General features: G+C 44.6%; 1 protein-coding gene across 3 annotated transcripts in view; it reads left to right on the forward strand.

Moving 5' to 3' along the window:
• The window catches only part of C3H4orf19 (chromosome 3 C4orf19 homolog), a 140324-nt gene extending 117137 nt beyond the window's left edge, over positions 1-23187 (forward strand). For 2 of the 3 annotated variants that reach the window (XM_054553818.2, XM_024246266.3), the window contains exons 3-4: positions 19648-19701; positions 20896-23187. In XM_054553818.2, coding sequence (XP_054409793.1) covers positions 19670-19701; positions 20896-21808 — 945 coding nt within the window. In that variant the 5' untranslated portion in view covers positions 19648-19669 and the 3' untranslated portion in view covers positions 21809-23187. The remainder of the gene's footprint in view (positions 1-19647; positions 19702-20895) is intronic. The other variant, XM_054553817.2, reaches the window with a different exon arrangement.
• Positions 23188-24959: the final 1772 nt, after the last annotated feature.

Here is a 24959-nt window from a genome sequence, read left to right on the forward strand (position 1 = left end):
GTAAAGATATCATATTCAAGAGCTACCTTGTTATTTATTTTTCAAGTTTTCGCTATTATCAAATCTTCTTGAATACTACTAATTTTATCCTTAGGGTCACAAGTAGAATTGCTGAGTCAGAGATTATGCATAGTTTCCACTGTTAATACAGATTCTCAAATTTGCTTTCAACGTCTCCTACCAGTAGTGAATGACTAGCAGATTTCCCTACATCCTACACTGACATCAAGTATACATTTTAACAACTCGTTTTTGTCTGGGTGCGGTGGCTCATGCCTATAATTCCAGCACCTTGGGAGGCCAAGATGGGTGGATCACGAAGTCAGGAGTTCAAGACCAGCCTGGCCAAGATGGTGAAACCCCATCTCTACTAAAAACACAAAAATTTGCTGGGTGTGGTGGCACGTGCCTGTAATCCCAGCTACTCAGGAGGCTGAGACAGGAGAATCGCTTGAACCCGTGAGGCGGAGGTAGCAGTGAGCCAAGATCACGCCACTGTACTCCAGCCTGGGTGACAGAGCAAGACTCCATCTCAAAAAAAAAAACAAAAAACAAAAAAACAACTCATTTCTAGTTAGATGAGCAAAAACGTGTATGTTTTGTTTAGCATACCTTTGATTGTTAATCAAGTTGAACGTATTTTCCCATATAAAGCTTTTCCTTTCATATACTACTTGTTCAGGTTCACACAGTTCTTTTTTTAAGTTGGTCTCTTGAATAATTCCAACCCATTTCACATTAAAGCCAGTGTTAAAAGTGAAATTTTTATTTTTCAAGCAGATTTTACTTCATTTATTTTTATTTTAAATTTTTTAAATTATTTTTAATTTTTGTGGGTACATAGTAGGTATATATATTTATGGGGTACATGAAATATTTCGATACAGGCTTGCAATGCATAATAATCATATCCGGGTAAATGGGATACACATTGCTTCAAGCATTTATCCTTTGTGTTATAAACAAACAAGTGATATTCTTTAATTATTTTTAAATGTACAATTAAATAATTATTGACTATAGTCACCTATTAAGCTATCAGATACTAGGCCTTATTCTTCCTTTCTAACTTTTTTTTTTTGCCCCCATTAGCCATCCCCACTTCTCTTTCACCCCCACCCCCAACTACCCTTACCAGCTTCTAGTAACCATCTATCTACTCTCTATCTCCTGAAGTTCAATTGTTTTAATTTTTGGCTCCCACAAATAAGTGAGAACATGAGAAATTTGTCTTTCTGTGCCTGGCTTATTTCACTTAACATAACAACCTCCTGTTCTATCCATGTTGTTGCAAAGGAGAGGAGCTTATTCTTTTTCATGGCTGAATAGTTCTCCATTGTGAGAACTCCATACCACATTTTCTTTATTCATTCTTCTGTTGCTTCCAAATCTTGGCTATTGTCAATAGTGCTGCAATAAACATGGGAGTGCAGGTATCTCTTCAATACAGTGATTTCCTTTCTCATGGATATATACTCAGCAGTGGGATTGCTGGATCATATGGTACCTCCGTTTTTAGTTTCTGAGAAACCTCAAAACTATTCTCCATAGTGGTTGTACTAATTTACATTCCCACCAACAATGTATGAGGGTTCTCTTTTCTCCACATCCTCACCAGCATTTGTTGTTGCCCATCTTTTGGATAAAAGCCATTCTAACAGGGTTGAAATGATATCTCATTGTAGTTTTGATTTGCATTTCTCTGATGATCATTGATGTTGAGCACCTTTTCCTATACTGTTTGCCATTTGTATGTCTTCTTTTTAGAAATATCTATTCAGATCTTTTGCCCATTTTTAATTGGATTCTTTTTTTAAAAATTTTATTTAATTATTATTATACTTTAAGTTTTAGGGTACATGTGCACAATGTGCAGGTTAGTTACATATGTATACATGTGCCATGCTGGTGTGCTGCACCCATTAACTCGTCATTTAGCATTAGGTATATCTCCTAATGCTATCCCTCCCCCCTCCCCCCACCTCACAACAGTCCCCAGAGTGTGATGTTCCCCTTCCTGTGTCCATGTGTTCTCATTGTTCAATTCCAACCTATGAGTGAGAATATGCGGTGTTTGGTTTTTTGTGCTTGTGATAGTTTACTGAGAATGATGATTTCCAATTTCATCCATGTCCCTACAAAGGACATGAACTCATCATTTTTTATGGCTGCATAGTATTCCATGGTGTATATGTGCCACATTTTCTTCATCCAGTCTATCATTGTTGGACTTTTGGGTTGGTTCCAAGTCTTTGCTATTGTGAATAGTGCCGCAATAAACATACGTGTGCATGTGTCTTTATAGCAGCATGATTTATAGTCCTTTGGGTATATACCCAGTAATGGGATGGCTGGGTCAAATGGTATTTCTAGTTCTAGATCCCTGAGGAATCGCCACACTGACTTCCACAATGGTTGAACTAGTTTACAGTCCCACCAACAGTGTAAAAGTGTTCCTATTTCTCCACATCCTCTCCAGCACCCGTTGTTTCCTGACTTTTTAATGATTGCCATTCTAACTGGTGTGAGATGGTATCTCATTGTGGTTTTGATTTGCATTTCTCTGATGTCCAGTCATGATGAGCATTTTTTCATGTGTGTTTTGGCTGCATAAATGTCTTCTTTTGAGAAGTGTCTGTTCATGTCCTTTGCCCACTTTTTGATGGGGTTGTTTGTTTTTTTCTTGTAAATTTGTTTGAGTTCATTGTAGATTCTGGATATTAGCCCTTTGTCAGATGAGTAGGTTGCGAAAATTTTCTCCCATTTTGTAGGTTGCCTGTTCACTCTGATGGTAGTTTCTTTTGCTGTGCAGAAGCTCTTTAGTTTCATTAGATCCCATTTGTCAATTTTGGCTTTTGTTGCCATTGCGTTTGGTGTTTTAGACATGAAGTCCTTGCCCATGCCTATTTCCTGAATGGTAATGCCTAGGTTTTCTTCTAGGCTTTTTATGGTTTTAGGTCTAACGTTTAAGTCTTTAATCCATCTTGAATTAATTTTTGTATAAGGTGTAAGGAAGGGATCCAGTTTCAGCTTTCTGCATATGGCTAGCCAGTTTTCCCAGCACCGTTTATTAAATAGGGAATCCTTTCCCCATTGCTTGTTTTTGTCAGGTTTGTCAAAGATCAGATAGTTGTAGATATGTGGCATTATTTCTGAGGGCTCTGTTCTGTTCCATTGATCTATATCTCTGTTTTGGTACCAGTACCATGCTGTTTTGGTTACTGTAGCCTTGTAGTATTGTTTGAAGTCAGGTAGCGTGATGCCTCCAGCTTTGTTCTTTTGGTTTAGGATTGACTTGGTGATGCGGGCTCTTTCTTGGTTCCATATGAACTTTAAAGTAGTTTTTTCCAATTCTGTGAAGAAAGTTATTGGTAGCTTGATGGGAATGGCATTGAATCTATAAACTGCCTTGGGCAGTATGGCCATTTTCACGATATTGATTCTTCCTACCCATGAGCATGGAATGTTCTTCCATTTCTTTGTATCCTCTTTTATTTCATTGAGCAGTGGTTTGTAGTTCTCCTTGAAGAGGTCCTTCACGTCCCTTGTAAGTTGGATTCCTAGGTATTTTATTCTCTTTGAAGCAATTGTGAATGGGAGTTCACTCATGATTTGGCTCTCTGTTTGTCTGCTATTGGTGTATAAGAATGCTCGTGATTTTTGTACATTGATTTTGTATCCTGAGACTTTGCTGAAGTTGCTTATCAGCTTGAGATTTTGGGCTGAGACAATGGGTTTTTCTAGATATACAATCATGTCATCTGCAAACAGGGACAATTTGACTTCCTTTTCTCCTAATTGAATACCCTTTATTTCCTTCTCCTGCCTAATTGCCCTGGCCAGAACTTCCAACACTATGTTGAATAGGAGTGGTGAGAGAGGGCATCCCTGTCTTGTGCCAGTTTTCAAAGGGAATGCTTCCAGTTTTTGCCCATTCAGTATGATATTGGCTGTGGGTTTGTCATAGATAGCTCTTATTATTTTGAGATACGTCCCATCAATTCCTAATTTATTGAGAGTTTTTAGCATGAAGTGTTGTTGAATTTTGTCAAAGGCCTTTTCTGCATCTATTGAGATAATCATGTGGTTTTTGTCTTTGGTTCTGTTTATATACTGGATTACATTTATTGATTTGCATATATTGAACCAGCCTTGCATCCCAGGGATGAAGACCACTTGATCATGGTGGATAAGCTTTTTGATGTGCTGCTGGATTCGGTTTGCCAGTATTTTATTGAGGATTTTTGAATCAATGTTCATCAAGGATATTGGTCTAAAATTCTCTTTTTTGGTTGTGTCTCTGCCCAGCTTTGGTTTCAGGATGATGCTGGCCTCATAAAATGAGTTAGGGAGGATTCCCTCTTTTTCTATTGACTGGAATCATTTCAGAAGGAATGGTACCAATTCCTCCTTGTACCTCTGGTAGAATTCGGCTGTGAATCCATCTGGTCCTGGACTCTTTTTGGTTGGTAAGCTATTGATTATTGCCACAATTTCAGAGCCTGTTATTGGTCTATTCAGAGATTCAACTTCTTCCTGGTTTAGTCTTGGGAGGGTGTATGTGTCGAGGAATTTATCCATTTCTTCTAGATTTTCTAGTTGATTTGCGTAGAGCTGTTTGTAGTATTCTCTGATGGTAGTTTGTATTTCTGTGGGATCGGTGGTGATACCTCCTTTATCATTTTTTATTGCGTCTATTTGATTCTTCTCTCTTTTCTTCTTTATTAGTCTTGCTAGCGGTCTATCAATTTTGTTGAACCTTTCAAAAAACCAGCTCCTGGATTCATTAATTTTTTGAAGGGTTTTTTGTGTCTCTATTTCCTTCAGTTCTGCTCTGATTTTAGTTATTTCTTGCCTTCTGCTAGCTTTTGAATGTGTTTGCTCTTTCTTTTCTAGTTCTTTTAATTGTGATGTTAGGGTGTCAATTTTGGATCTTTCCTGCTTTCTCTTGTGGGCATTTAGTGCTATAAATTTCCCTCTACACACTGCTTTGAATGTCCCAGAGATTCTGGTATGTTGTGTCTTTGTTCTCATTGGTTTGAAAGAACATCTTTATTTCTGCCTTCATTTCGTTATGTACCCAGTAGTCATTCAGGAGCAGGTTGTTCAGTTTCCATGTAGTTGAGCAGTTTTGAGTGAGTTTCTTAATCCTGAGTTCTAGTTTGATTGCACTGTGGTCTGAGAGACAGTTTGTTATAATTTCTGATCTTTTACATTTGCTGAGGATAGCTTTACTTCCAACTATGTGGTCAATTTTGGAATAGGTGTGGTGTGGTGCTGAAAAAAATGTATATTCTGTTGATTTGGGGTGCAGAGTTCTGTAGATGTCTATTAGGTCCGCTTGGTACAGAGCTGAGTTCAATTCCTGCGCATCCTTGTTAACTTTCTGTCTCGTTGATCTGTCTAATGTTGACAGTGGGGTGTTAAAGTCTCCCATTATTATTGTGTGGGAGTCTAAGTCTCTTTGTAGGTCACTCAGGACTTGCTTTATGAATCTGCGTGCTCCTGTATTGGGTGCATATATATTTAGGATAGTTAGCTCTTCTTGTTGAATTGATCCCTTTACCATTATGTAATGGCCTTCTTTGTCTCTTTTGATCTTTGTTGGTTTAAAGTCTGTTTTATCAGAGACTAGGATTGCAACCCCTGCCTTTTTTTGTTTTCCATTTGCTTGGTAGATCTTCCTCCATCCTTTTATTTTGAGCCTATGTGTGTCTCTGCACGTGAGATGGGTTTCCTGAATACAGCACACTGATGGGTCTTGAGTCTTTATCCAATTTGCCAGTCTGTGTCTTTTAATTGGAGCATTAGTCCATTTACATTTAAAGTTACTATTGTTATGTGTGAATTTGAACCTGTGATTATGATGTTAGCTGGTTATTTTGCTCATTAGTTGATGCAGTTTCTTCCTAGCCTTGATAGTCTTTACAATTTGGCATGATTTTGCAGTGGCTGATACTAGTTGTTCCTTTTCATGTTTAGTGCTTCCTTCAGGAGTTCTTTTAGGGCAGGCCTGGTGGTGACAGAATCTCTCAGAATTTGCTTGTCTGTAAAGTATTTTATTTCTCCTTCACTTATGAAGCTTAGTTTGGCAGGATATGAAATTCTGGGTTGAAAATTCTTTTCTTTAAGAATGTTGAATATTGGCCCCCACTCTCTTCTGGCTTGTAGAGTTTCTGCTGAGAGATCCGCTGTTAGTATGATGGGCTTCCCTTTGTGGGTAACCCGACCTTTCTCTCTGGCTGCCCTTAACATTTTTTCCTTCATTTCAACTTTGGTGAATCTGACAATTATGTGTCTTGGAGTTGCTCTTCTCGAGGAGTATCTTTGTGGCGTTCTCTGTATTTCCTGAATCTGAATGTTGGCCTGCCTTGCTAGATTGGGGAAGTTCTCCTGGATAATATCCTGCAGAGTGTTTTCCAACTTGGTTCCATTCTCCCCGTCACTTTCAGGTACACCAATCCGACATAGATTTGGTCTTTTCACATAGTCCCATATTTCTTGAAGGTTTTGTTTGTTTCTTTTTATTCTTTTTTCTCTAAACTTCCCTTCTCGCTTCATTTCATTCATTTCATCTTCCATCACTGATACCCTTTCTTCCAGTTCATCGCATCGGCTCCTGAGGCTTCTGCATTCTTCACGTAGTTCTCGAGCCTTGGCTTTCAGCTCCATCAGCTCCTTTAAGCACTTCTCTGTATTGGTTATTCTAGTTATACATTCGTCTAAATTTTTTTCGAAGTTTTCAACTTCTTTGCCTTTGGTTTGAATTTCCTCCTGTAGCTCGGAGTAGTTTGATCGTCTGAAGCCTTCTTCTCGCAACTCGTCAAAGTCATTCTCTGTCCAGCTTTGTTCCATTGCTGGTGAGGAGCTGCATTCCTTTGGAGGAGGAGAGGTGCTCTGCTTTTTAGAGTTTCCAGTTTTTCTGCTCTGTTTTTTCCCCATCTTTGTGGTTTTATCTACTTTTGGTCTTTGATGATGGTGATGTACAGATGGATTTTTGGAGTGGATGTCCTTTCTGTTTGTTAGTTTTCCTTCTAACAGACAGGACCCTCAGCTGCAGGTCTGTTGGAGTTTGCTAGAGGTCCACTCCAGACCCTGTTTGCCTGGGTACCAGCAGCGGTGGCTGCAGAACAGCAGATTTTCATGAACCACGAATGCTGCTGTCTGATCGTTCTTCTGGAAGTTTTGTCTCAGAGGAGTACCTGGCCATGTGAGGTGTCAGTCTGCCCCTACTGGGGGGTGCCTCCCAGTTAGGCTGCTCAGGGGTCAGGGTCAGGGACCCACTTGAGGCAGTCTGCCCATTCTCAGATCTCCAGCTGCATGCTGGGAGAACCACTGCTCTCTTCAAAGCTGTCAGACAGGGACATTTAAGTCTGCAGAGGTTACTGCTGTCTTTTTGTTTGTCTGTGCCCTGCCCCCAGAGGTGGAGCCTACAGAGGCAGGCAGGCCTCCTTGAGCTGTGGTGGGCTCCACCCAGTTCGAGCTTCCCACTGCTTTGTTTACCTAAGCAAGCCTGGGCAATGGTGGGCGCCCCCCCCCCCACCCCCGCCAGCCTTGCTGCCGCCTTGCAGTTTGATCTCAGACTGCTGTGCTAGCAATCAGCGAGACTCTGTGGGCGTAGGACCCTCCGAGCCAGGTGCAGGATATAATCTCCTGGTGCGCCGTTTTTTTAAGCCCATGGGAAAAGTGCAGTATTAGGGTGGAGTGACCCGATTTTCCAGGTGCCGTCTGTCAACCCTTTCTTTGACTAGGAAAGGGAACTACCTGACCCCTTGTGCTTCCCGAGTGAGGCAATGCCTCGCCCTGCTTCGGCTCGTGCACGGTGTGCTGCACCCACTGTCCTGCGCCCACTGTCTGGCACTCCCTAGTGAGATGAACCGGGCACCTCAGATGGAAATGCAGAAATCACCCGTCTTCTGCATCACTCATGCTGTGAGCTGTAGACCGGAGCTGTTCCTATTTGGGCATCTTGGCTCCCGGCTTAACTGAATTCTTAGATTTTTTTCCTGTAGAGTTGTTTAAGCTCCTTACATATTTTGGTTATTAATCTCTTGTCAGATGGATAGTTTGCACATGTTCTCTCCCATTCTGTGGGTTGTCTCTTCACTCTGTTGATTGTTTTCTTTGCTGTGGAGAAGCTTTTTAACTTGATGTGATCTTTGTTGTCCATTGTTGCTTTGGGTGCCTTTGTTTCTTGGGTATTACTCAATAAATCTTTAATCAGTCCAATGTCCTGGAGATTTTCCCTTGTCTTCTTGTAGTAGTTTCATAGTGTGAGGTCTTAGATTTATGTCTTTAATCCATTTTGATTTGATTTTTATATACAACAAGAAAGAGGGATCCAGTTTCATTCTTCTGCATATGAATATCTAGTTTCCCCAGCACCATTTACTGAGGAAACCATCCTTTCCCCAGTGTATGTTCTTGGTTCCTTTGTTGAAAATGAGATCACTATAAGTGTATTGATTTGTTTCTGAGTTCTCTCTTCTATTGGTCTATATGTCTATGTTTTTATGCCAAAACCATGCTGTACCGATTACTATATCTCTGTAGTGTAATTTAAAGTCAGGTAATGTGATTCCTCCATTTTGTTTTTTTCGCTCAGGATGGCTTTGGCTAGTCTGAGTCTTTTGTGGTTCCACATACATTTTAGAATTGTTTTTTCTATTTCTGTGAAGAAATGTTGATAGAGATTGCATGGGATCTACAGATTGCATTGGGTAGTATGGACATTTTAACAATATTGATTCTTCCAATCCATAATCATGGAATATCTTTCTAATTTTTGTGTCCTTTTCAATTTCTTTCACCAAAGTTTTATAGTCTTCATAGTAGAGATCTTTCACTTTTTTGGTTAATTCCTAGGTATTTAATTTTATTTGTATCTATTAGAAATGTGATTTCTTTCTTGATTTCTATTTTGGATTGTTCACTCTTGGCATATAGAAATGCTACAGGTTTTTGTATGTTGATTTTGTATCCTGTGACTTTACTTAATTTGCTTATCCGTTCTAATAGTTCTTTGGTGTAGTCTTTAGATTTTCCCAAATATAAGGTTGTATCATCAGCAGACAAAGGTAATTTGAGTTCTTCCTTTCCAATTTGCATACTCCTTATTTCTTTATGTTGTCTGATTGCTCTAGCTAGGACTTCTAGTACTATGTTGGATAACTGTGATGAAAGTGGGCATCCTTATCATGTTCTAGATTTAGAGAAAAGGCTTTCAGTTTTTCCCCATTCAGTATGATACTAGCTGTGGATCTGTCATATATGGCTTTTATTATGTTGAGGTATGTTCCCTACTATACCCAGTGTTTTTAGGGTTTTTATGAAGGGATGTTGAACTTTATCAAATGCCTTTTCAGCATCAGTTGAAACGATCATATGGTTTTTGGTCTTCATTCTGTTGATATGATATATCACATTGATTTGCATATGTTGAACCATCCTTCCATCCCTGGGATAAATCCCACTTGGTCAGCATGGTTATAATGAATTATTTTTTTAATGTGTTGTTGAATTTGGTTTACTAGTATTTTATTTAGGATTTTTGCATTGACACTCATCAGGGATATTCAGGTCAGACCTGAAGCCAGCACAGCACTGGATCTTACTCAAGGCCCTCTGTAACCACTATCTAGCTAGCTCCTATGTTTGCTGAAGGCCCTAAGGCTCTACAATCAACAGGTGGCAAAGCCAGCCAGGCTTGTGTCCTTCCCTTCAGGGCAACAAGATACCCCAGGCCCTAGGTGGGAGCTAGGGACTGAAGTCAAAATCCTTAGAGATCTACCTGGTGCTCTATTCTACTGGGGCTGAGCTGTCACTCAAACCATAAGACAAGGCCGTTTCCATTCTTCCCTCCCCTTTTCCCAGGCAAAGGATCCTCTCCCTATGGCCATTACTACCACAGGCCCACAGAGAGTATTGCCAGGTTACTGCCGATGTTCACTTAAGGCCCAAGGGCTCCTCAGACAGTTTGTAGTAAGTTCTGCCAGGCCTAGGACACATCCTTCAGGGCAGTGGACTTGCCTGTGGTCAAGTGCAAATCCAGAAATGCCATCCAAGAGCCAAGGCCTTGAATTAGGGACTCCAAGAGCTCGCTTGGTGCTCTACCCCACTGTGGCTGAGCTGGTACCTAAAGTGCAAGACAAAGTCCACTTTACTCTTCCCTCTGCTTTTCTCAAGTAGAAGTAGTCTCTCCCCATAGCCACCACAGCTAGGAATGTGCTGGGTCTCACCTGAAACCAGCACATCTCAGAGTCTCACCCAAGGCCCACAGCGTACTACCTAGGTATTCCTGCTGGTTATTCAGGGCCCAAGGGCTCTCTACTCAGCAGGTGATAGGTCTTGCCAGGACTTGGTCCTTCCTTTCAAGGAAGTGCAGTCCCTTCTGGCCCAGGGTGTGTCTATAAATGTCATCTAGGAGCTGGGGCCTGGAATGGGGGCCTCATGACTCTGCCTGGTGCCCTATCCTAATGTGGCTGAGCTGGTATCCTATGGTGTAAGACAAAGTCCTCTTTACTCTTCCCTCTCTTTTCCTCAAGCACAAGGAAGGGGTCACTTTCATTGCTGTGAGCTGTGCTGCCTGGGTTTTTGGGACACGTGACACAGGTTCTCCCTTAGCCACTCTGGTGTCTCAGTAGATCAGGTGCCCCCCAGGTCCACTGGCTCTGGCCCCAGCACAGCACTGATGTCTTGCCTAGGAACCATAGTTCTTGTGGCCTAGACTACCCTTCAAGTTTATTAGGATTGCAGAGCACTTTAGTCCATGGTGGTAAGGCTTGCCAAAACTCAAGTTCCAACAACTGGAATATATAATTTTCCTCTGGCTAGATCTGGTCCAAATGCTCCCTCTGTGTGTGGGTAGGCTGGGGGGTCATGGCTTAGCTGATTTCAGCCTGGTTTTGCCTTCTGCTCTGATAGGGCAGCACTGAGTTCAAATGCAAAGTCCCCAAATCACTGTACTCTCCCTCCCGCAAACACACAGATGCTCTCTCCATGACATGCAGCCACTGCCAAGGCATGGGCATCGGCAGTTCAAGATTGTCTTTCCTACCCTCTTTAGTGCCTCTTTCAGCAATATGAAGTTAAAACCAGGTACACTGATTGTGTACCTGATTTTTGGTTCTTATAAAGGTGCTTGTTTGTGTAGATGATAGTTGTTAAATTTGGTGTTCCTGTGGGGCAACGAAGTGAACATCAGTGGAGGCTTCTATCTGGCCTTCTTGTTCTGCCCTTCCCCAAGAGCATTCTCTTATATAACCCCAGTACAATGTTCAAAAGCAGGTAATTCATGTCAACTTAATACCATTACTTAAGCTACAGACCTTATTCAGATTTTACCAATTATGTCAATAGCAATCTTTTAGCAAGAAGGACATGCAGTGCCTTGGTTGTCATGTCTCTTAAATCTCCTTGAATTTGGAAGCATCCTTCTGTCTTTGCTTTTTCATAACATTACATCATTTTAAGAGTACAGGCCAGTTGCTTTGCAGAATATCCCTCGTGTTTCAACTCAGAATATGCTCTTTTGTCAGGAAATCACAGAAGTGAGGCTAAGTTCTCAGCGCATCCTATCGGGAGCCACGTGCCATTGATTAGTCTCATTATGGCACTCTTACCTTTGATTACTTGGTTAAGGTGCTGTATGCTAGGTTTCTCCAATGTAAGGATACTATTTTGTCCTTAATCATAGGGGTGGGAGCTACTTTAAGACTCAATATCCTGTCCTCCTCAAAATTTCACCCACTAGTCCTACCGTCCATTGATACTTCTTACTGACATCAATTATTATTATGATGGCTATCAAATGGTGATTTTTCTAGTTCCAGTATTTCTTGTATGTTTATTAGCTGGTTTCCTATTTGTAAGGTAGAGTGTTCCCTTTCCCTTTATGTATCTTAGTGTGGACTCATAAGTCCTTGTTTTGTTCAATTGGCTACAAATGCTGTAGATTAGTAATTATTTTAATACTCCAGTTGTTCCATGTTTGGCCAGTAAAACTTCTACAAGTGGATTCCTCTGTCCTTTTAAAATGTCCTTGTCATTCTTCAAAGCTATCACTATTTAAAGGCAGCTTCCAGATGGGTTGAGTCTTTTCCTATATGCCCTTGACTTCCTAATGAATACTCGGTTAATTTCTCTGCCTGGTTGGAAAACCCCTGGGCTTCCCTGGACTCCGCCCTTCCCCCACCTCCATTGCTACCCTCCCAGCAAGGAGGCTTCACCAATGACTGACATGGCATTAGCATAGCCTTCTTTTTTTATTGTTTGTTTTTTTGTTTTTTGTTTTTTTTTTTGAGACGGAGTCTTGCTCTGTCGCCCGGGCTGGAGTGCAGTGGCGCGATCTCGGCTCACTGCAATCTCCACCTTCCAGGTTCACGCCATTCTCCTGCCTCAGCCTCCCAAGTAGCTGGGACTACAGGTGCCCGCCACCACGCCTGGCTGATTTTTTTGTATTTTTAGTGGAGACGGGGTTTCACCGTATTAGCCAGGATGGTCTCGATCTCCTGACCTCGTGATAGCCTGGCCTTGTTTAAACACAAAACAGAGTCAGCCTCCAACACAGGGCTGCAGGAGCAGGCGGCAGCAGCATTGGGTGGACACAGCCATCCTAATGGTGTTTGTTTTTCCCCTGTGTAAACTAAGCAGTAGTTGTGAAGGATTTTCCCTTTGTTGCCTGTTGCTTTTTCATACTCCAAAGAGGAAGCAAATTTTGATTTTGCTCTGTAATAAAGGGTACCAACAACTGAATTCTTACCTTTAAGCTAGCTGTTGCCAAAAGAGAGGCAAGGAACAAAGCTGATAGACTGCTCATTTTGAACCCAATCTTACGTCAAAAGAGCATATTTTTTTCATTGCTGTGTGTCACATGCTAGACCCGGAGTATCTCCTTGTTGCCCCTGGGCTTGGGAGAAGTCCTTGCTAAATGCAAGATGTAGAAGTGGGAGTGACATATGCAAAAAGAAATGAATTAAATTTGATATGACACATCATATAAGGAAGAATAATTGTAGACACAGGCAAGCAGGGGTTGGGTGTGAGTACATTAGTCCCCACCCTTTTCGTCAGCAGTCACACAACCTTGGACATTAGAGCCTGTCCGTCTGATCTAGAGAAGGAATGTTGCTGGGGAAGGAAAACGCAGGGCGAGGTGAGAGAGGACAGAACCTCTAACCAGGAAGAGGCTCTCCCCGCCAAGCTCCGGAGAGGCGCAGAAGCATGACCCTCAGGTATGGGACCAGGTCTATAGGAAAGCCATGTGGTGTGCCCTAATGGGAGGCAAGCGGGGGAGGACCCAAACTGGAAACCTGATTCTGAAAGAGGAAAACCACCACAACATCCTTTTTAATTGCACAGCTTGGAGGAACAGTATAGATCCTGTGGTTTTCCTGGGGAAGGAGGGGAGCCTAAAAGACGCAAATGATGTATATTTCCTTCAGAAGCAAGGAAGGGGCAGTTTTCAAGTGCGGCTGTTAAATCTCAGCAGTCACTTCATTCGGTGCAGGCTGCTCCTGTGGTCTTGGCTATAGCAGCAGAAGGCAGGGATGGAGGGTGCCCCAGGGTCAATCTTGGTCAGCCTCTGAGGAGCTGGGAGCGCAAGGTGTCACTCTGGATGTGCCTGCCTGCTTTTCCTCACCTTCTTGCCTTCCTTCATCTTTCCTCCCTCTTTTCTTTCCTCCTTTCTTTCGCCTTCCCCTGTACACCTCTTGAATTCACCATCATAAAGTTGACCTGAGATGTTTCAATGAGTAATGTTTTATGATTGCTTCAGTTACATTATTACAATCCAGTCTGCCTTCCTTGTTTCTCAAGCACTTCTAAGCTCTTTTCTCCTTTTCTTTGACTTGTTTTTTTTACTACCTATCCTCCTGACTAGTTGTTGTGTTTGTTGGTTTGTTTGCTTTTAAAGAGTCCGGGATAAACAAAGTATTGCAGGCATGAAAATGGTCAGGATTTCGGAGCGAATTGTGGAGGGAGAGGGTCAGGAGGGGGGAGGAGAGGTGTTGAGGGAGGGGAGGGGAGAGGAGAGATGTTGAGGGAGGGGAGGGGAGAGGAGAGGTGTTGAGGGAGGGGAGGGGAGAGGAGAGATGTTGAGGGAGGGGAGGGGAGAGGAGAGATGTTGAGGGAGGGGAGGGGAGAGGAGAGGTGTTGAGGGAGGGGAGGGGAGAGGAGAGGTGTTGAGGGAGGGGAGGGGAGAGGAGAGGTGTTGAGGGAGGGGAGGGGAGAGGAGAGGTGTTGAGGGAGGGGAGGGGAGAGGAGAGGTGTTGAGGGAGGGGAGGGGAGAGGAGAGGTGTTGAGGGAGGGGAGGGGAGAGGAGAGGTGTTGAGGGAAGGGAGGGGAAGAGGAGAGGTGTTGAGGGAAGGGAGGGTAGAGGAAAGGTGTTGAGGGAGGGGAGGGGAGAGGAGAGATGTTGAGGGAAGGGAGGGGAAGAGGAGAGGTGTTGAGGGAGGGGAGGGTAGAGGAGAGGTGTTGAGGGAGGGGAGGGGAGAGGAGAGGTATTGAAGGAGGGGAGGGTAGAGGAGAGGTGTTGAGGGAGGGGAGGGGAGAGGAGAGGTATTGAGGGGAGGGAGGGGAAGAGGAGAGGTGTTGAGGGAGGGGAGGGGAGGGGAGAGGAGAGGTGTTGAGGGAAGGGAGGGGAGAGGAGAGGTGTTGAGGGAGGGGAGGGGAGAGGAGAGGTGTTGAGGGAAGGGAGGGGAGAGGAGAGGTGTTGAGGGAGGGGAGGGGAGAGGAGAGGTGTTGAGGGAGGGGAGGGGAGAGGAGAGGTGTTGAGGGAGGGGAGGGGAGAGGAGAGGTGTTGAGGGAAGGGAGGGGAGAGGAGAGGTGTTGAGGGAGGGGAGGGGAGAGGAGAGGTGTTGAGGGAGGGGAGGGGAGAGGAGAGGTGTTGAGGGAGGGGAGGGGAGAGGAGAGATGTTGAGGGAGGGGAGGGGAGAGGAGAGATGTTGAGGGAAGGGAGGGGAGAGGAGAGGTATTGAGGGAAGGGAGGGGAAGAGGAGAGGTGTTGAGGGAGGGGAGGGGAGAGGAGAGGTATTGAGGGAAGGGAGGGGAAGAGGAGAGGTGTTGAGGGAGGGGAGGGGAGAGGAGTGGTGTTGAGGGAAGGGAGGGGAGAGGAGAGGTGTTGAGGGAGGGGAGGGGAGAGGAGAGGTGTTGAGGGAGGGGAGGGGAGGGTAGAGGAGAGATGTTGAGGGAGGGGAGGGGAGAGGAGAGATGTTGAGGGAAGGGAGGGGAGAGGAGAGGTATTGAGGGAAGGGAGGGGAAGAGGAGAGGTGTTGAGGGAGGGGAGGGGAGAGGAGAGGTGTTGAGGGAGGGGAGGGGAGAGGAGAGGTATTGAGGGGAGGGAGGGGAAGAGGAGAGGTGTTGAGGGAGGGGAGGGGAGGGGAGAGGAGAGGTGTTGAGGGAAGGGAGGGGAGAGGAGAGGTGTTGAGGGAGGGGAGGGGAGAGGAGAGGTGTTGAGGGAAGGGAGGGGAGAGGAGAGGTGTTGAGGGAGGGGAGGGGAGAGGAGAGGTGTTGAGGGAAGGGAGGGGAGAGGAGAGGTGTTGAGGGAGGGGAGGGGAGAGGAGAGGTGTTGAGGGAGGGGAGGGGAGAGGAGAGGTGTTGAGGGAGGGGAGGGGAGAGGAGAGGTGTTGAGGGAAGGGAGGGGAGAGGAGAGGTGTTGAGGGAGGGGAGGGGAGAGGAGAGGTGTTGAGGGAGGGGAGGGGAGAGGAGAGGTGTTGAGGGAGGGGAGGGGAGAGGAGAGATGTTGAGGGAGGGGAGGGGAGAGGAGAGATGTTGAGGGAAGGGAGGGGAGAGGAGAGGTATTGAGGGAAGGGAGGGGAAGAGGAGAGGTGTTGAGGGAGGGGAGGGGAGAGGAGAGGTATTGAGGGAAGGGAGGGGAAGAGGAGAGGTGTTGAGGGAGGGGAGGGGAGAGGAGTGGTGTTGAGGGAAGGGAGGGGAGAGGAGAGGTGTTGAGGGAGGGGAGGGGAGAGGAGAGGTGTTGAGGGAGGGGAGGGGAGGGTAGAGGAGAGATGTTGAGGGAGGGGAGGGGAGAGGAGAGATGTTGAGGGAAGGGAGGGGAGAGGAGAGGTATTGAGGGAAGGGAGGGGAAGGGGAGAGGTGTTGAGGGAGGGGAGGGGAGAGGAGAGGTGTTGAGGGAAGGGAGGGGAGAGGAGAGGTGTTGAGGGAGGGGAGGGGAGGGTAGAGGAGAGATGTTGAGGGAGGGGAGGGGAGAGGAGAGATGTTGAGGGAAGGGAGGGGAGAGGAGAGGTATTGAGGGAAGGGAGGGGAAGAGGAGAGGTGTTGAGGGAGGGGAGGGGAGAGGAGAGGTGTTGAGGGAAGGGAGGGGAGAGGAGAGGTGTTGAGGGAGGGGAGGGGAGAGGAGAGGTGTTGAGGGAGGGGAGGAGGTGCATGTGCTTCTTCTCACCTGTCCTATTTATCCAGCTCATCTATGAATTATCAGCAGAAAAGGAAAGTAAAGGAAGAGTAGAGGCTGGGGACAAAATCCTGGGCTTTAGAAATGGGGTAATTTAAGAGTATTCCAAAAGGTACAATGTTACACATATGCACACAGTTCCATAGACAAGAGTGATTTTTCTCTCTATGGGACTGTTGTACTTGGGGTTTTCTATCTTTCAGTTGGTGTTACAATTGATAGAAAAGCATTTAGCCCTTATTCCAGAAACAAGTCCTACTTGACATTGTTAATACTCTTGTTTGTATGCATAGGTTCTGGCAACTAGATTATATCTTTCTTGGATAATAGACCTCCATCTTTTTCTATTGGTGGGGCGGGGGGGGGGTGTTTTAATATGCTGTATCCAAACAGGGGTGGGTAGGACACCCCTGGTCTATGTTTATTATGAATGTTTGCTCATATGACCCCCAACAACACTATATAGTAGGAATATTATTACCCCCATTTACAGATCAAGTGACTGAGGCCCAAAGTCCCACAGTAGCAGGGTTTTCTGTCTCCTGAGTCCACCCTCGTAACACCTGGGCGACACGACTGGCACCCTCGTAACACCTGGGCGACACAGCAACCAATGTCTTGATTGGTTGCAGACACACAACAGGTTCACTGATAGTCCTCTCATTTTTAATCTATAGCCGTTAAATCATTCATTCATTCCACATTTGTTGACTGCCTGCTGTGTACCAGGTGCTGTCCTAAGTGCTGAGGATTAGACTTGAAGAAGGGTGGAAAAGGTGGGTCACAAACAAAACTATGACAGAATGTCCAGTGGTGACACATGCTAGGAAGAAAACTGAAGCACAGTAAGGAAAGAAAGGGTGGCAAGAGATGCAGGGCTGGCCCGAGGGACTCTTCTACATTCCATGAGTCCTCCCAGGAAGAGTCGGAAGGACAAGGGGTTTGGTCCTCAAGCATGAAGTGATTTGGGGATGTTACTTGTTTTCTGTGCTACTTCAGCGAATTACTACAAACTTAAGGGTTTAAAACAATGGAAGCGGCCGGGCACGGTGGCTCACGCCTGTAATCCCAGCACTTTCAGAGGACAAGGTGGATGGATCACCTGAGGTCAGGAGTTCGAGACCAGCCTGGCCAGCATGGTGAAGCCTCATCTCTACTAAAAATATAAAAGTTAGCTGGGCATGTTGGCAGGCACCTGTAATCCCAGCTACTCGGGAGGCTGAGGCAGGAGAATCACTTGAACCTGGGAGGCAGAGGTTGCAGCGAGCCGAGATCACGCCATTGCACTCCAGCCTGGGCAACAGAGTAAGACTCTGTCTCAAAAAAACAAACAAAAAAAACAATGGAAGCTTATTCTCTCCCAGTTCTAGAAACCAGAAGTCTGAAATTGGTATCAGTGGGCTTGATCCAGGGGTGGGTATCAGGGATCAAGGTGTCACCGGGGCCACACTCTTTCCCGAGGCTCCAGGGGTGAATCTGTTCCTTGCCTCTTCCAGTTTGGGGGGCTGCCAGTGCTCTTGGTTTGTGATCTCCTTGCTCCAATCTCTGCCTTTTTGGTCACATTGCCTCTTCCTCTTCTGTCTCTAATCAAATGTCCCTCCACCTCCCTCTCATAAGCATTTATTTGATTGTATTTACAGTCCACCCAGATAAACTAGGCAAATTGTACCATCTCAAAATCCTACACTTAATCACATCTGCAAATACCTTTAATTTGGGGGCTGGGGTGGCATATAAGGTATTATTTGCAGGTTCCAGGGATTAGGATGTGGATATTTTGGGGGGCCATTTTTCAGCCTACCGTAGGGAGTTATTTGTAGATTTTATTTTTTTAATCTAAATCTAGTCCCTTTTAACTGAGCAACCAATCTATACTTCTTGAAAAGCACCAATCGTGTTCACTGTGGACAAAAGCTTATGAAGCAGCATCCCTGGAAGTTCATCTATGATTGAAAGAAGGAAGGAGGGACAACATGGGAGACAGAGACACAGTCAGCAATGAATGATCTCTCTTTCTGGTGCATGTGCTTCGTGGAGACAGGGGGACTGGGGATGCAGATTCTCTTTTGGCTTGTCTTTTTAAAGGCTGTAGGCCCAGCACAGTGGCTCATGCCTGTAATCCCAGACCTTTGGGAGGCCAAGGCAGGCAGATCACTTGAGGTCAGGAGTTTGAGACCAGCATGGCCAACGTGGCAAAACCCTGTCTCTACTAAAAATACAAAGATTAGCCGGGCGTGGTGGCACCCGCCTGTAAACCCAGCTACTTGGGAGGCTGAGGCAGGAGAATCGCTTGAACCTGGGAGGCGGAGGTTGCAGTGAGCCGAGATTGCACCACTGCACTCCAGCCTGGGCGACAGAGTAAGACTGTGTCTCAAAAAAATAATAATAAATAAAAATAAAGGCTGTAGATATTAGAAATGAATAATATCTAAGAGATGCTTCCATACTCATTTTTAGGATGTTCTGAGGAAGGAAGAGACCAACATGGTCAGTCTTATATGAAGAGAAGACTTTGTTCCAAAGGAAACGATGGGGAAAAGCCCAGCTTGGGGAGGGGTCAGGGAACAGTGGGCAGGTGGGAAATGAGTCCACCTTCTGCCAGGAAGCCCAAGGGGTCATGTCTTTGAGCTGCAAAAGAACAGGTCCACGAATCATAGCTGAGATTGGCCCAGCGGTGGGAAAAGCAACACAGAATCAATTTAGTGTGGTTGAAGCTTGTGCGATGACGGGCTATCACGCTCCTCAGGGGCCACAATAGATCCGCCAGCCTATTCCGGCATCCTTTAACCCTTGAGGAGCAAATGCCCTGGCAAGGAGTCCGCTCAGAATCTCCTCCCCCTCCTGCTGCTGCGTGCAGTGGGCTGTGCCCTGGTGAGGTTCCTGTGTCCTCTGTAGAAGGTAACAGATTAGAAAAGCAGAAGTCCCTTCTCTGTCTAGCATCCTTCCACCTTCTTCTCCTCATCTGCAAAATGGAGATGAAACACATAACCCCAGGGTGGGGAGAAAGGTCTGACACAGAGGCAAGTGTCAGTGAACGTCTGAGAACTCTGAAGCGGTGATGGAAATGGGGTGTTCCTGGTGACCAGCACCGTCTCTGACACATGTGGTGGTTACCCTTTTGCCAAAATGTGTGACTGTATTAATACATTTTGAGTCTCTAGGGGGAAAAAAAAGGCAAACTTAATTCCTACTAATATATCACTCACTGTGTTCTCTACCTTTTACACTTTCTTTTCCAGGTGGTAACAGAAAACAATCCAGATGGGGTGCAGGTGCTGTAAAATAATACAAAGGTAAAGCTGCAGAAATACTACTTCTAAATGGAGGAATTTGTGATGAGCGTGGAGTCACTTTTAAAGATCATGCATGTATTCAGTGCATTTGTCCAGCTTGGGGCATGATCAACATTGCCAACACATTAAGAGTTTGGAGCTGTTATAATATCATTTAAAAGAACATGTGCCCTAGATTTTTTTAACTTTTTTTGCTCACTTCTCAAAGCATGTTGGGAACACCATCATTTTCTGAGGCTGAATTTGGTCTGGGTTTCTGAGGATGCCTGAAATGGCATCGCTGAAAATAAATCACCCCAATCACATATGTGCTTTTAATTTTGTCCACATTGCATTTCAGAAAATTGTGAGTAACATGAACATAAACTTCTAACTAAGAAAAAGGGAAAAAAAGTAACTGATGATCTTGCTTTCTTAACAAATACACTGTCTTTTTAATCGTAGTTCTATTCTAGACCTATATATAAATAAGCTTTATTCCACTGTAATCATAATGTGATGTTTGGCTTTATTCAAAAAATATGTATTATAAGTATCATTCCTGTGACTACAGACTTCATATTTATCATTTTAGTGACTGCATAATATTCCACTGAGAGGATGTACTCCTTATGGACCTATTAGTGGACATTTGTTTTATTTGTTTTTTATTTTAAAATTCTATGAACAACTTTGTATTTTACTTCACCCCTTACCGCTCCTTCCTCCTTTTGGCTCTCTTCCTAAGAGTATTTCTGGCAGAACCTTGTTTTTCTTTTTCAAGACTGTCTCACTCTGTCATCCAGGCTGGAGTGCAGGAGCGTGATCTCAGCTCACTGCAGCCTCCACCTCCCAGGTTCAAGTGATTCTCCTATCTCAGCCTCCCGAGTAGCTGGGATTACAGGTGCCCACCACCACACCCAGCTAATTTTTGTATTTTTAGTAAAGATGGGGTTTCATCATGTCAGTTAGGCTGGTCTCGAACTCCTGACCTCAAGTGATCCACCTGCCTTGGCCACCCAAATTGCTGAGATTACAGGCGTGAGCCACCAAACATTTTTATACCAACTATATCTATTTGATTTAGACACTTATCTAGGTTGAAAAGTAATCACAGAAATTAAATTAGCAGGAATCGTAGAAAGAAGCAGGGCCTGTGGTAAAAAGCATTAATGATGGAGCAGACCTGACTGGTTTTCATTGTCTTCCCTGCAGCTATCTCTTTGATCCAGTTCAAGTGCCCTCTCCTGGCTATGTCAATGAAGTCAATAGCTGCAAGCTAGATGAAGACGACACTGATAAATTAAAAGGCAAATGGAGCAGTGAAGTCTTGGTGCAGAAAAATGACCCTCAGAGGCAGGGCTCAAAGAAGACTGAGAGCAGCAGCAGGACAGCTGATCCATGGGAGCCCTGCTGGCCTCACCAAGGGCCGCTCCCACAGGGGGACACTGGAGGGGAACACCATGCCTGTGGTGTCAACGGCATTGGCCCTGCTGCCACTCCACAGCCCACTGGGAATTCCAGCCCTGCCCAGGATGACAGGGGCTCCTGGGCCAGTACTACAAATACTGTTCCCCCAACTCAACCCTTCATGGAAGGAGGGGGCACCAGGAAACAGGACTGTGTGCTGCTGGCCTCAGAAGGGACCCAAGTCATGAGAAATGGAGACTCCAGAGCTCCTTCTGAGGTGGAAAGTTTTGCCTTGGAAGTACAAGACCATGTCTTCCAGATACCAGCCCCAGATTACCTTCAGCATTGGGGCCCAGCTGGAGACAACGTTGATCATAATGAAAAGGACTGTGTTTTCAAGAACCATGCTGAGGATGAATCCCTAGAGGGAATTCAGCCCACAGTGGGGGAGCATGGTTTGAATACGCCCTTCTCTGTGAGGAGAAGCTGGGATTCATTGAATGAGGATTTGGAAACAGAAGTTCTAAGTATCCGCTTTAATGAGAAGGGTCCTGCCCATGCCATGCCTGTGGTTGACTCAGGAAACAGGCAGGAGGATACCCATGGCTCCGATGGAGATGGGGATGGGGAGATTGTGGACGAGGATGCAGCGGTGGCGGAGGCCCTTGCGGCTTTAGAAGCTGCTACTGCAGGAGAAGATTTGGATGAGACTGATTAGGGGAGGGGATTTGCACAGGGAGGTAAGCTGGTGTCATGCTGAGCATGCAGACGCATTTGCTCCCTGGATGCAGAGCGGGTGATTCTGCCAGCATGCACCAGTGCAGCCTTACCAGTTGTTTACATCCAGCATCTGTTCTGATTGTCAGCATCTGTCCCAAGCTGCTTGTCACATATCTGGAGTTTCAGTCTGTGTAGATGAGCTGTCATTCAGGACACTAGGAGAAAAATCTGAGTGGGTCATTGTGCCCATATCCACAGAAAATGCAGAAGTCGAACAGCTTGCTTGACAACCCTCAAACATCTTTGAGCACCTGGTACAGATGTTTATGAGAATACTCTAAGATCTCAACCCTTGATCCCAAAGGCACACAATCACAGAGCATTCCTTTTGACTGTAAACTGTTTACCTTGCTTTTGAGAGCCAAACATTGTACCCAACCTGGAAAAAGTAACTACCCCAATTAAAGTGCCTCATGTGTCCCCAGAGAATGGCTTAACTTCAGGGACAATCACCCAGGGAACTAATAACTAACCAGTTATTCAACAGCCGGTTAAGCTCAGCAGTTTTCACGGTAGAGCAGAAGTCCCCAGGAAACAAAGGGTTAGTCATTAGCTGAGATGTGATTTTAAAACACCTTGACCTTAACTTTTTTACATTATTACTTTTAAATCTCCTTTGGGATTGGGGAGGCTGGCCAAAATAAGTCTTAAAACTGCTTGTGTCATATTTGGATTTTAAGTTCATGACTTTCAGAACAGCAAAGCCATATACGCAATGTTTTTATGCCATTAAATGTCTGATTCCAATTAAAATATAACAACGTATGTGTCTTTCTAGAAGTCTTAACTCAAAGGTGGTTCTAATTTTCTCAGGATATCAGTGACTCTGGATGTTACTTTCAATGTAAAGAACTAATCTAGATGGCCGAGCATGGTGGCTCATGCCTGTAATCCCAGCATTTTGGGAGGCCGAGGCGGGTGGATCACAAGGTCAAGAGTTCAAGATCAGCCTGGCCAACATAGTGAAACCCTGTCTCTACTAAAAATACAAAAAATTATCCGGGCATGGTGGCGGGCGCCTGTAATTCCAGCTACTTGGGAGGCTGAGGCAAGGAGAATCGCTTGAACCTGGGAGGTGGAGGTTGCAGTGAGCTGAGATCGTGCCACTGCACTCCAGCCTGGTTGACAGTGCAAGACTCCATCTCAAAAAAAAAAAAAAGAGCTAAGCTAGGCACAGTGGCTCATGTCTGTAATCCGAGCACTTTGGAAGGCTGAGGTGAGAGGATTGCCAAGGCCAGGAATTCAAGACCAACCTGGGCAATTTAGTGAGACCCCATCTCTATGAAAAAAAAAAAAAAGAGCTAGACTACAAAATTATACTCAAAGAAGGGACCAAGTTGGTTTGCAGAGCCATGGCTTTGGCTTTCCTCTGTCAAACTTGATGCCATAACTAAATGTCCTGATCTTACCTCAGAGATGAACAAGCCCTCTCTGGATTTCAGCCTTCTAATTCATTGAAACAAGGACAACCATTCTAACGTAACTCAATGGAGGATTTAAAGGCATTAAGGATGCTCAAAACTATCTAGAAAAAAATAAACATGAAAGATGCTTTAGTTTGGTGTTTTGTAACACAGAATTGAAATCTGACTGAACTTCATTTGATTTCCAGCTTTGCCATGTGACCTTGGACAAGTTATGTATCCCTTCTCTTTACCCATCTGTGAAGTGAGAATAATAATTGTATGTGCTTGTGAAGATTAAATGAGATGATGTAAATGTTTAGCACAGTGCTTGGCACAGTAGGCACTCAAAAATGATGTCTTACTAGTTGAAAACAATTCCTTTAACAAACATTTTTACATCCCCACAACTGAAAACTCTAAAACTAGGAAGTATGTATAATGTCATTATTTGATTTTGGTAATTATTTAGTATAAAACATGATTTCTGAGCCTTCCAGCACCTTTAAGGACGGCACCCTTACAAATGCTTAATGAGCATATGGGTTTGTTTGGTATTGTAATGACAAGCCATCGCAAGTGACCTCTATATACAGGGTCACTCAGAGCCCTTAAAAATATAAACTCTTGGCATTGTTAATTGCACTAGAGGTATGTCTCCTTTTGTATCTAGTACACCAAATACTTAATATTTCAGAATGCTTATTCCTTCAATAATTTCCTAAGTGTGTCAGTTGAGATTATGTTCAGTTGTATGGGATGAGTGTTTTATACAAATAGAGGCTTATTTACCTCTTATGTAAAAGAAGTCTGGAGTTAGTGATCCAGGGTGGTAGAGAATGTATCACTGACCCGTGTATCAATGACCCACATATCACTGACCCATGCTTCTTCAATCATTTTGGTTTCCTTCTCAAGGTCACTTTGTAGTCCAAAATGGCTGCTGTGGCTTCAGTCATTATATTTGCCTTCCATGTTGGAAAAAGAGTAAAGGGCCAAAAACCCCACTCACTCTCTATTAAGGACCTCACAGAAGTATAATTCATCCCTTCCACATTACTCCCTTTGATCAAAATCTGGTCACTTGGCCACATCTAGCTTCAAGAGAGACTAGGAAATCGTCTTGCTAGTAGTGTGTGTTGCTTTGCCACATAAGCTCAGAATGCAGTTACTAAGAAGGGGAAATGGACAATGAGTTTCGAGGCGGTCAGTTTACAGTCTCTGCCACAGGAGGTCTCAAAACCCAAAAGCCTGGGATACAGCTGGTTTCAAAAGATTGGGAGATTGTGTGTACATTCAGAGTGACATCAAACGGGCTTCCATCTTTGGTCCAGGGGAAGGAGGACTGGACAGCTACCACTGCTCCAACTTCCCATTGATAACTCCAAATCTGACAAAAGAAGAAAATCAGACAAGGAAGGGGTAGGGTATGGTATCAGGGCAGACAAGTCTCTTTCTCTTACCCAGACACACACTTTCACATTTATATATGTATATAATTTTACATCTTAGAACAGCTGCAGAGTTCACTATAACTGACAGCTCTCTAGTTTTAAAGATTCTCTTTTATGAATAACTGCTTCGAAAAGGTCGACAGATGGCCAATACTTTCAAGAGTTCTTTAAAAGTAATTCTGGCCCCTTTCATCTTTGCTCCAATATCCAAGATCCCCCAAAGGAAATGAGA

The sequence above is a fragment of the Pongo abelii genome, chromosome 3 (genome assembly GCF_028885655.2).
Source record: "Pongo abelii isolate AG06213 chromosome 3, NHGRI_mPonAbe1-v2.0_pri, whole genome shotgun sequence".
NCBI classification, from domain to species: domain Eukaryota; kingdom Metazoa; phylum Chordata; class Mammalia; order Primates; family Hominidae; genus Pongo; species Pongo abelii.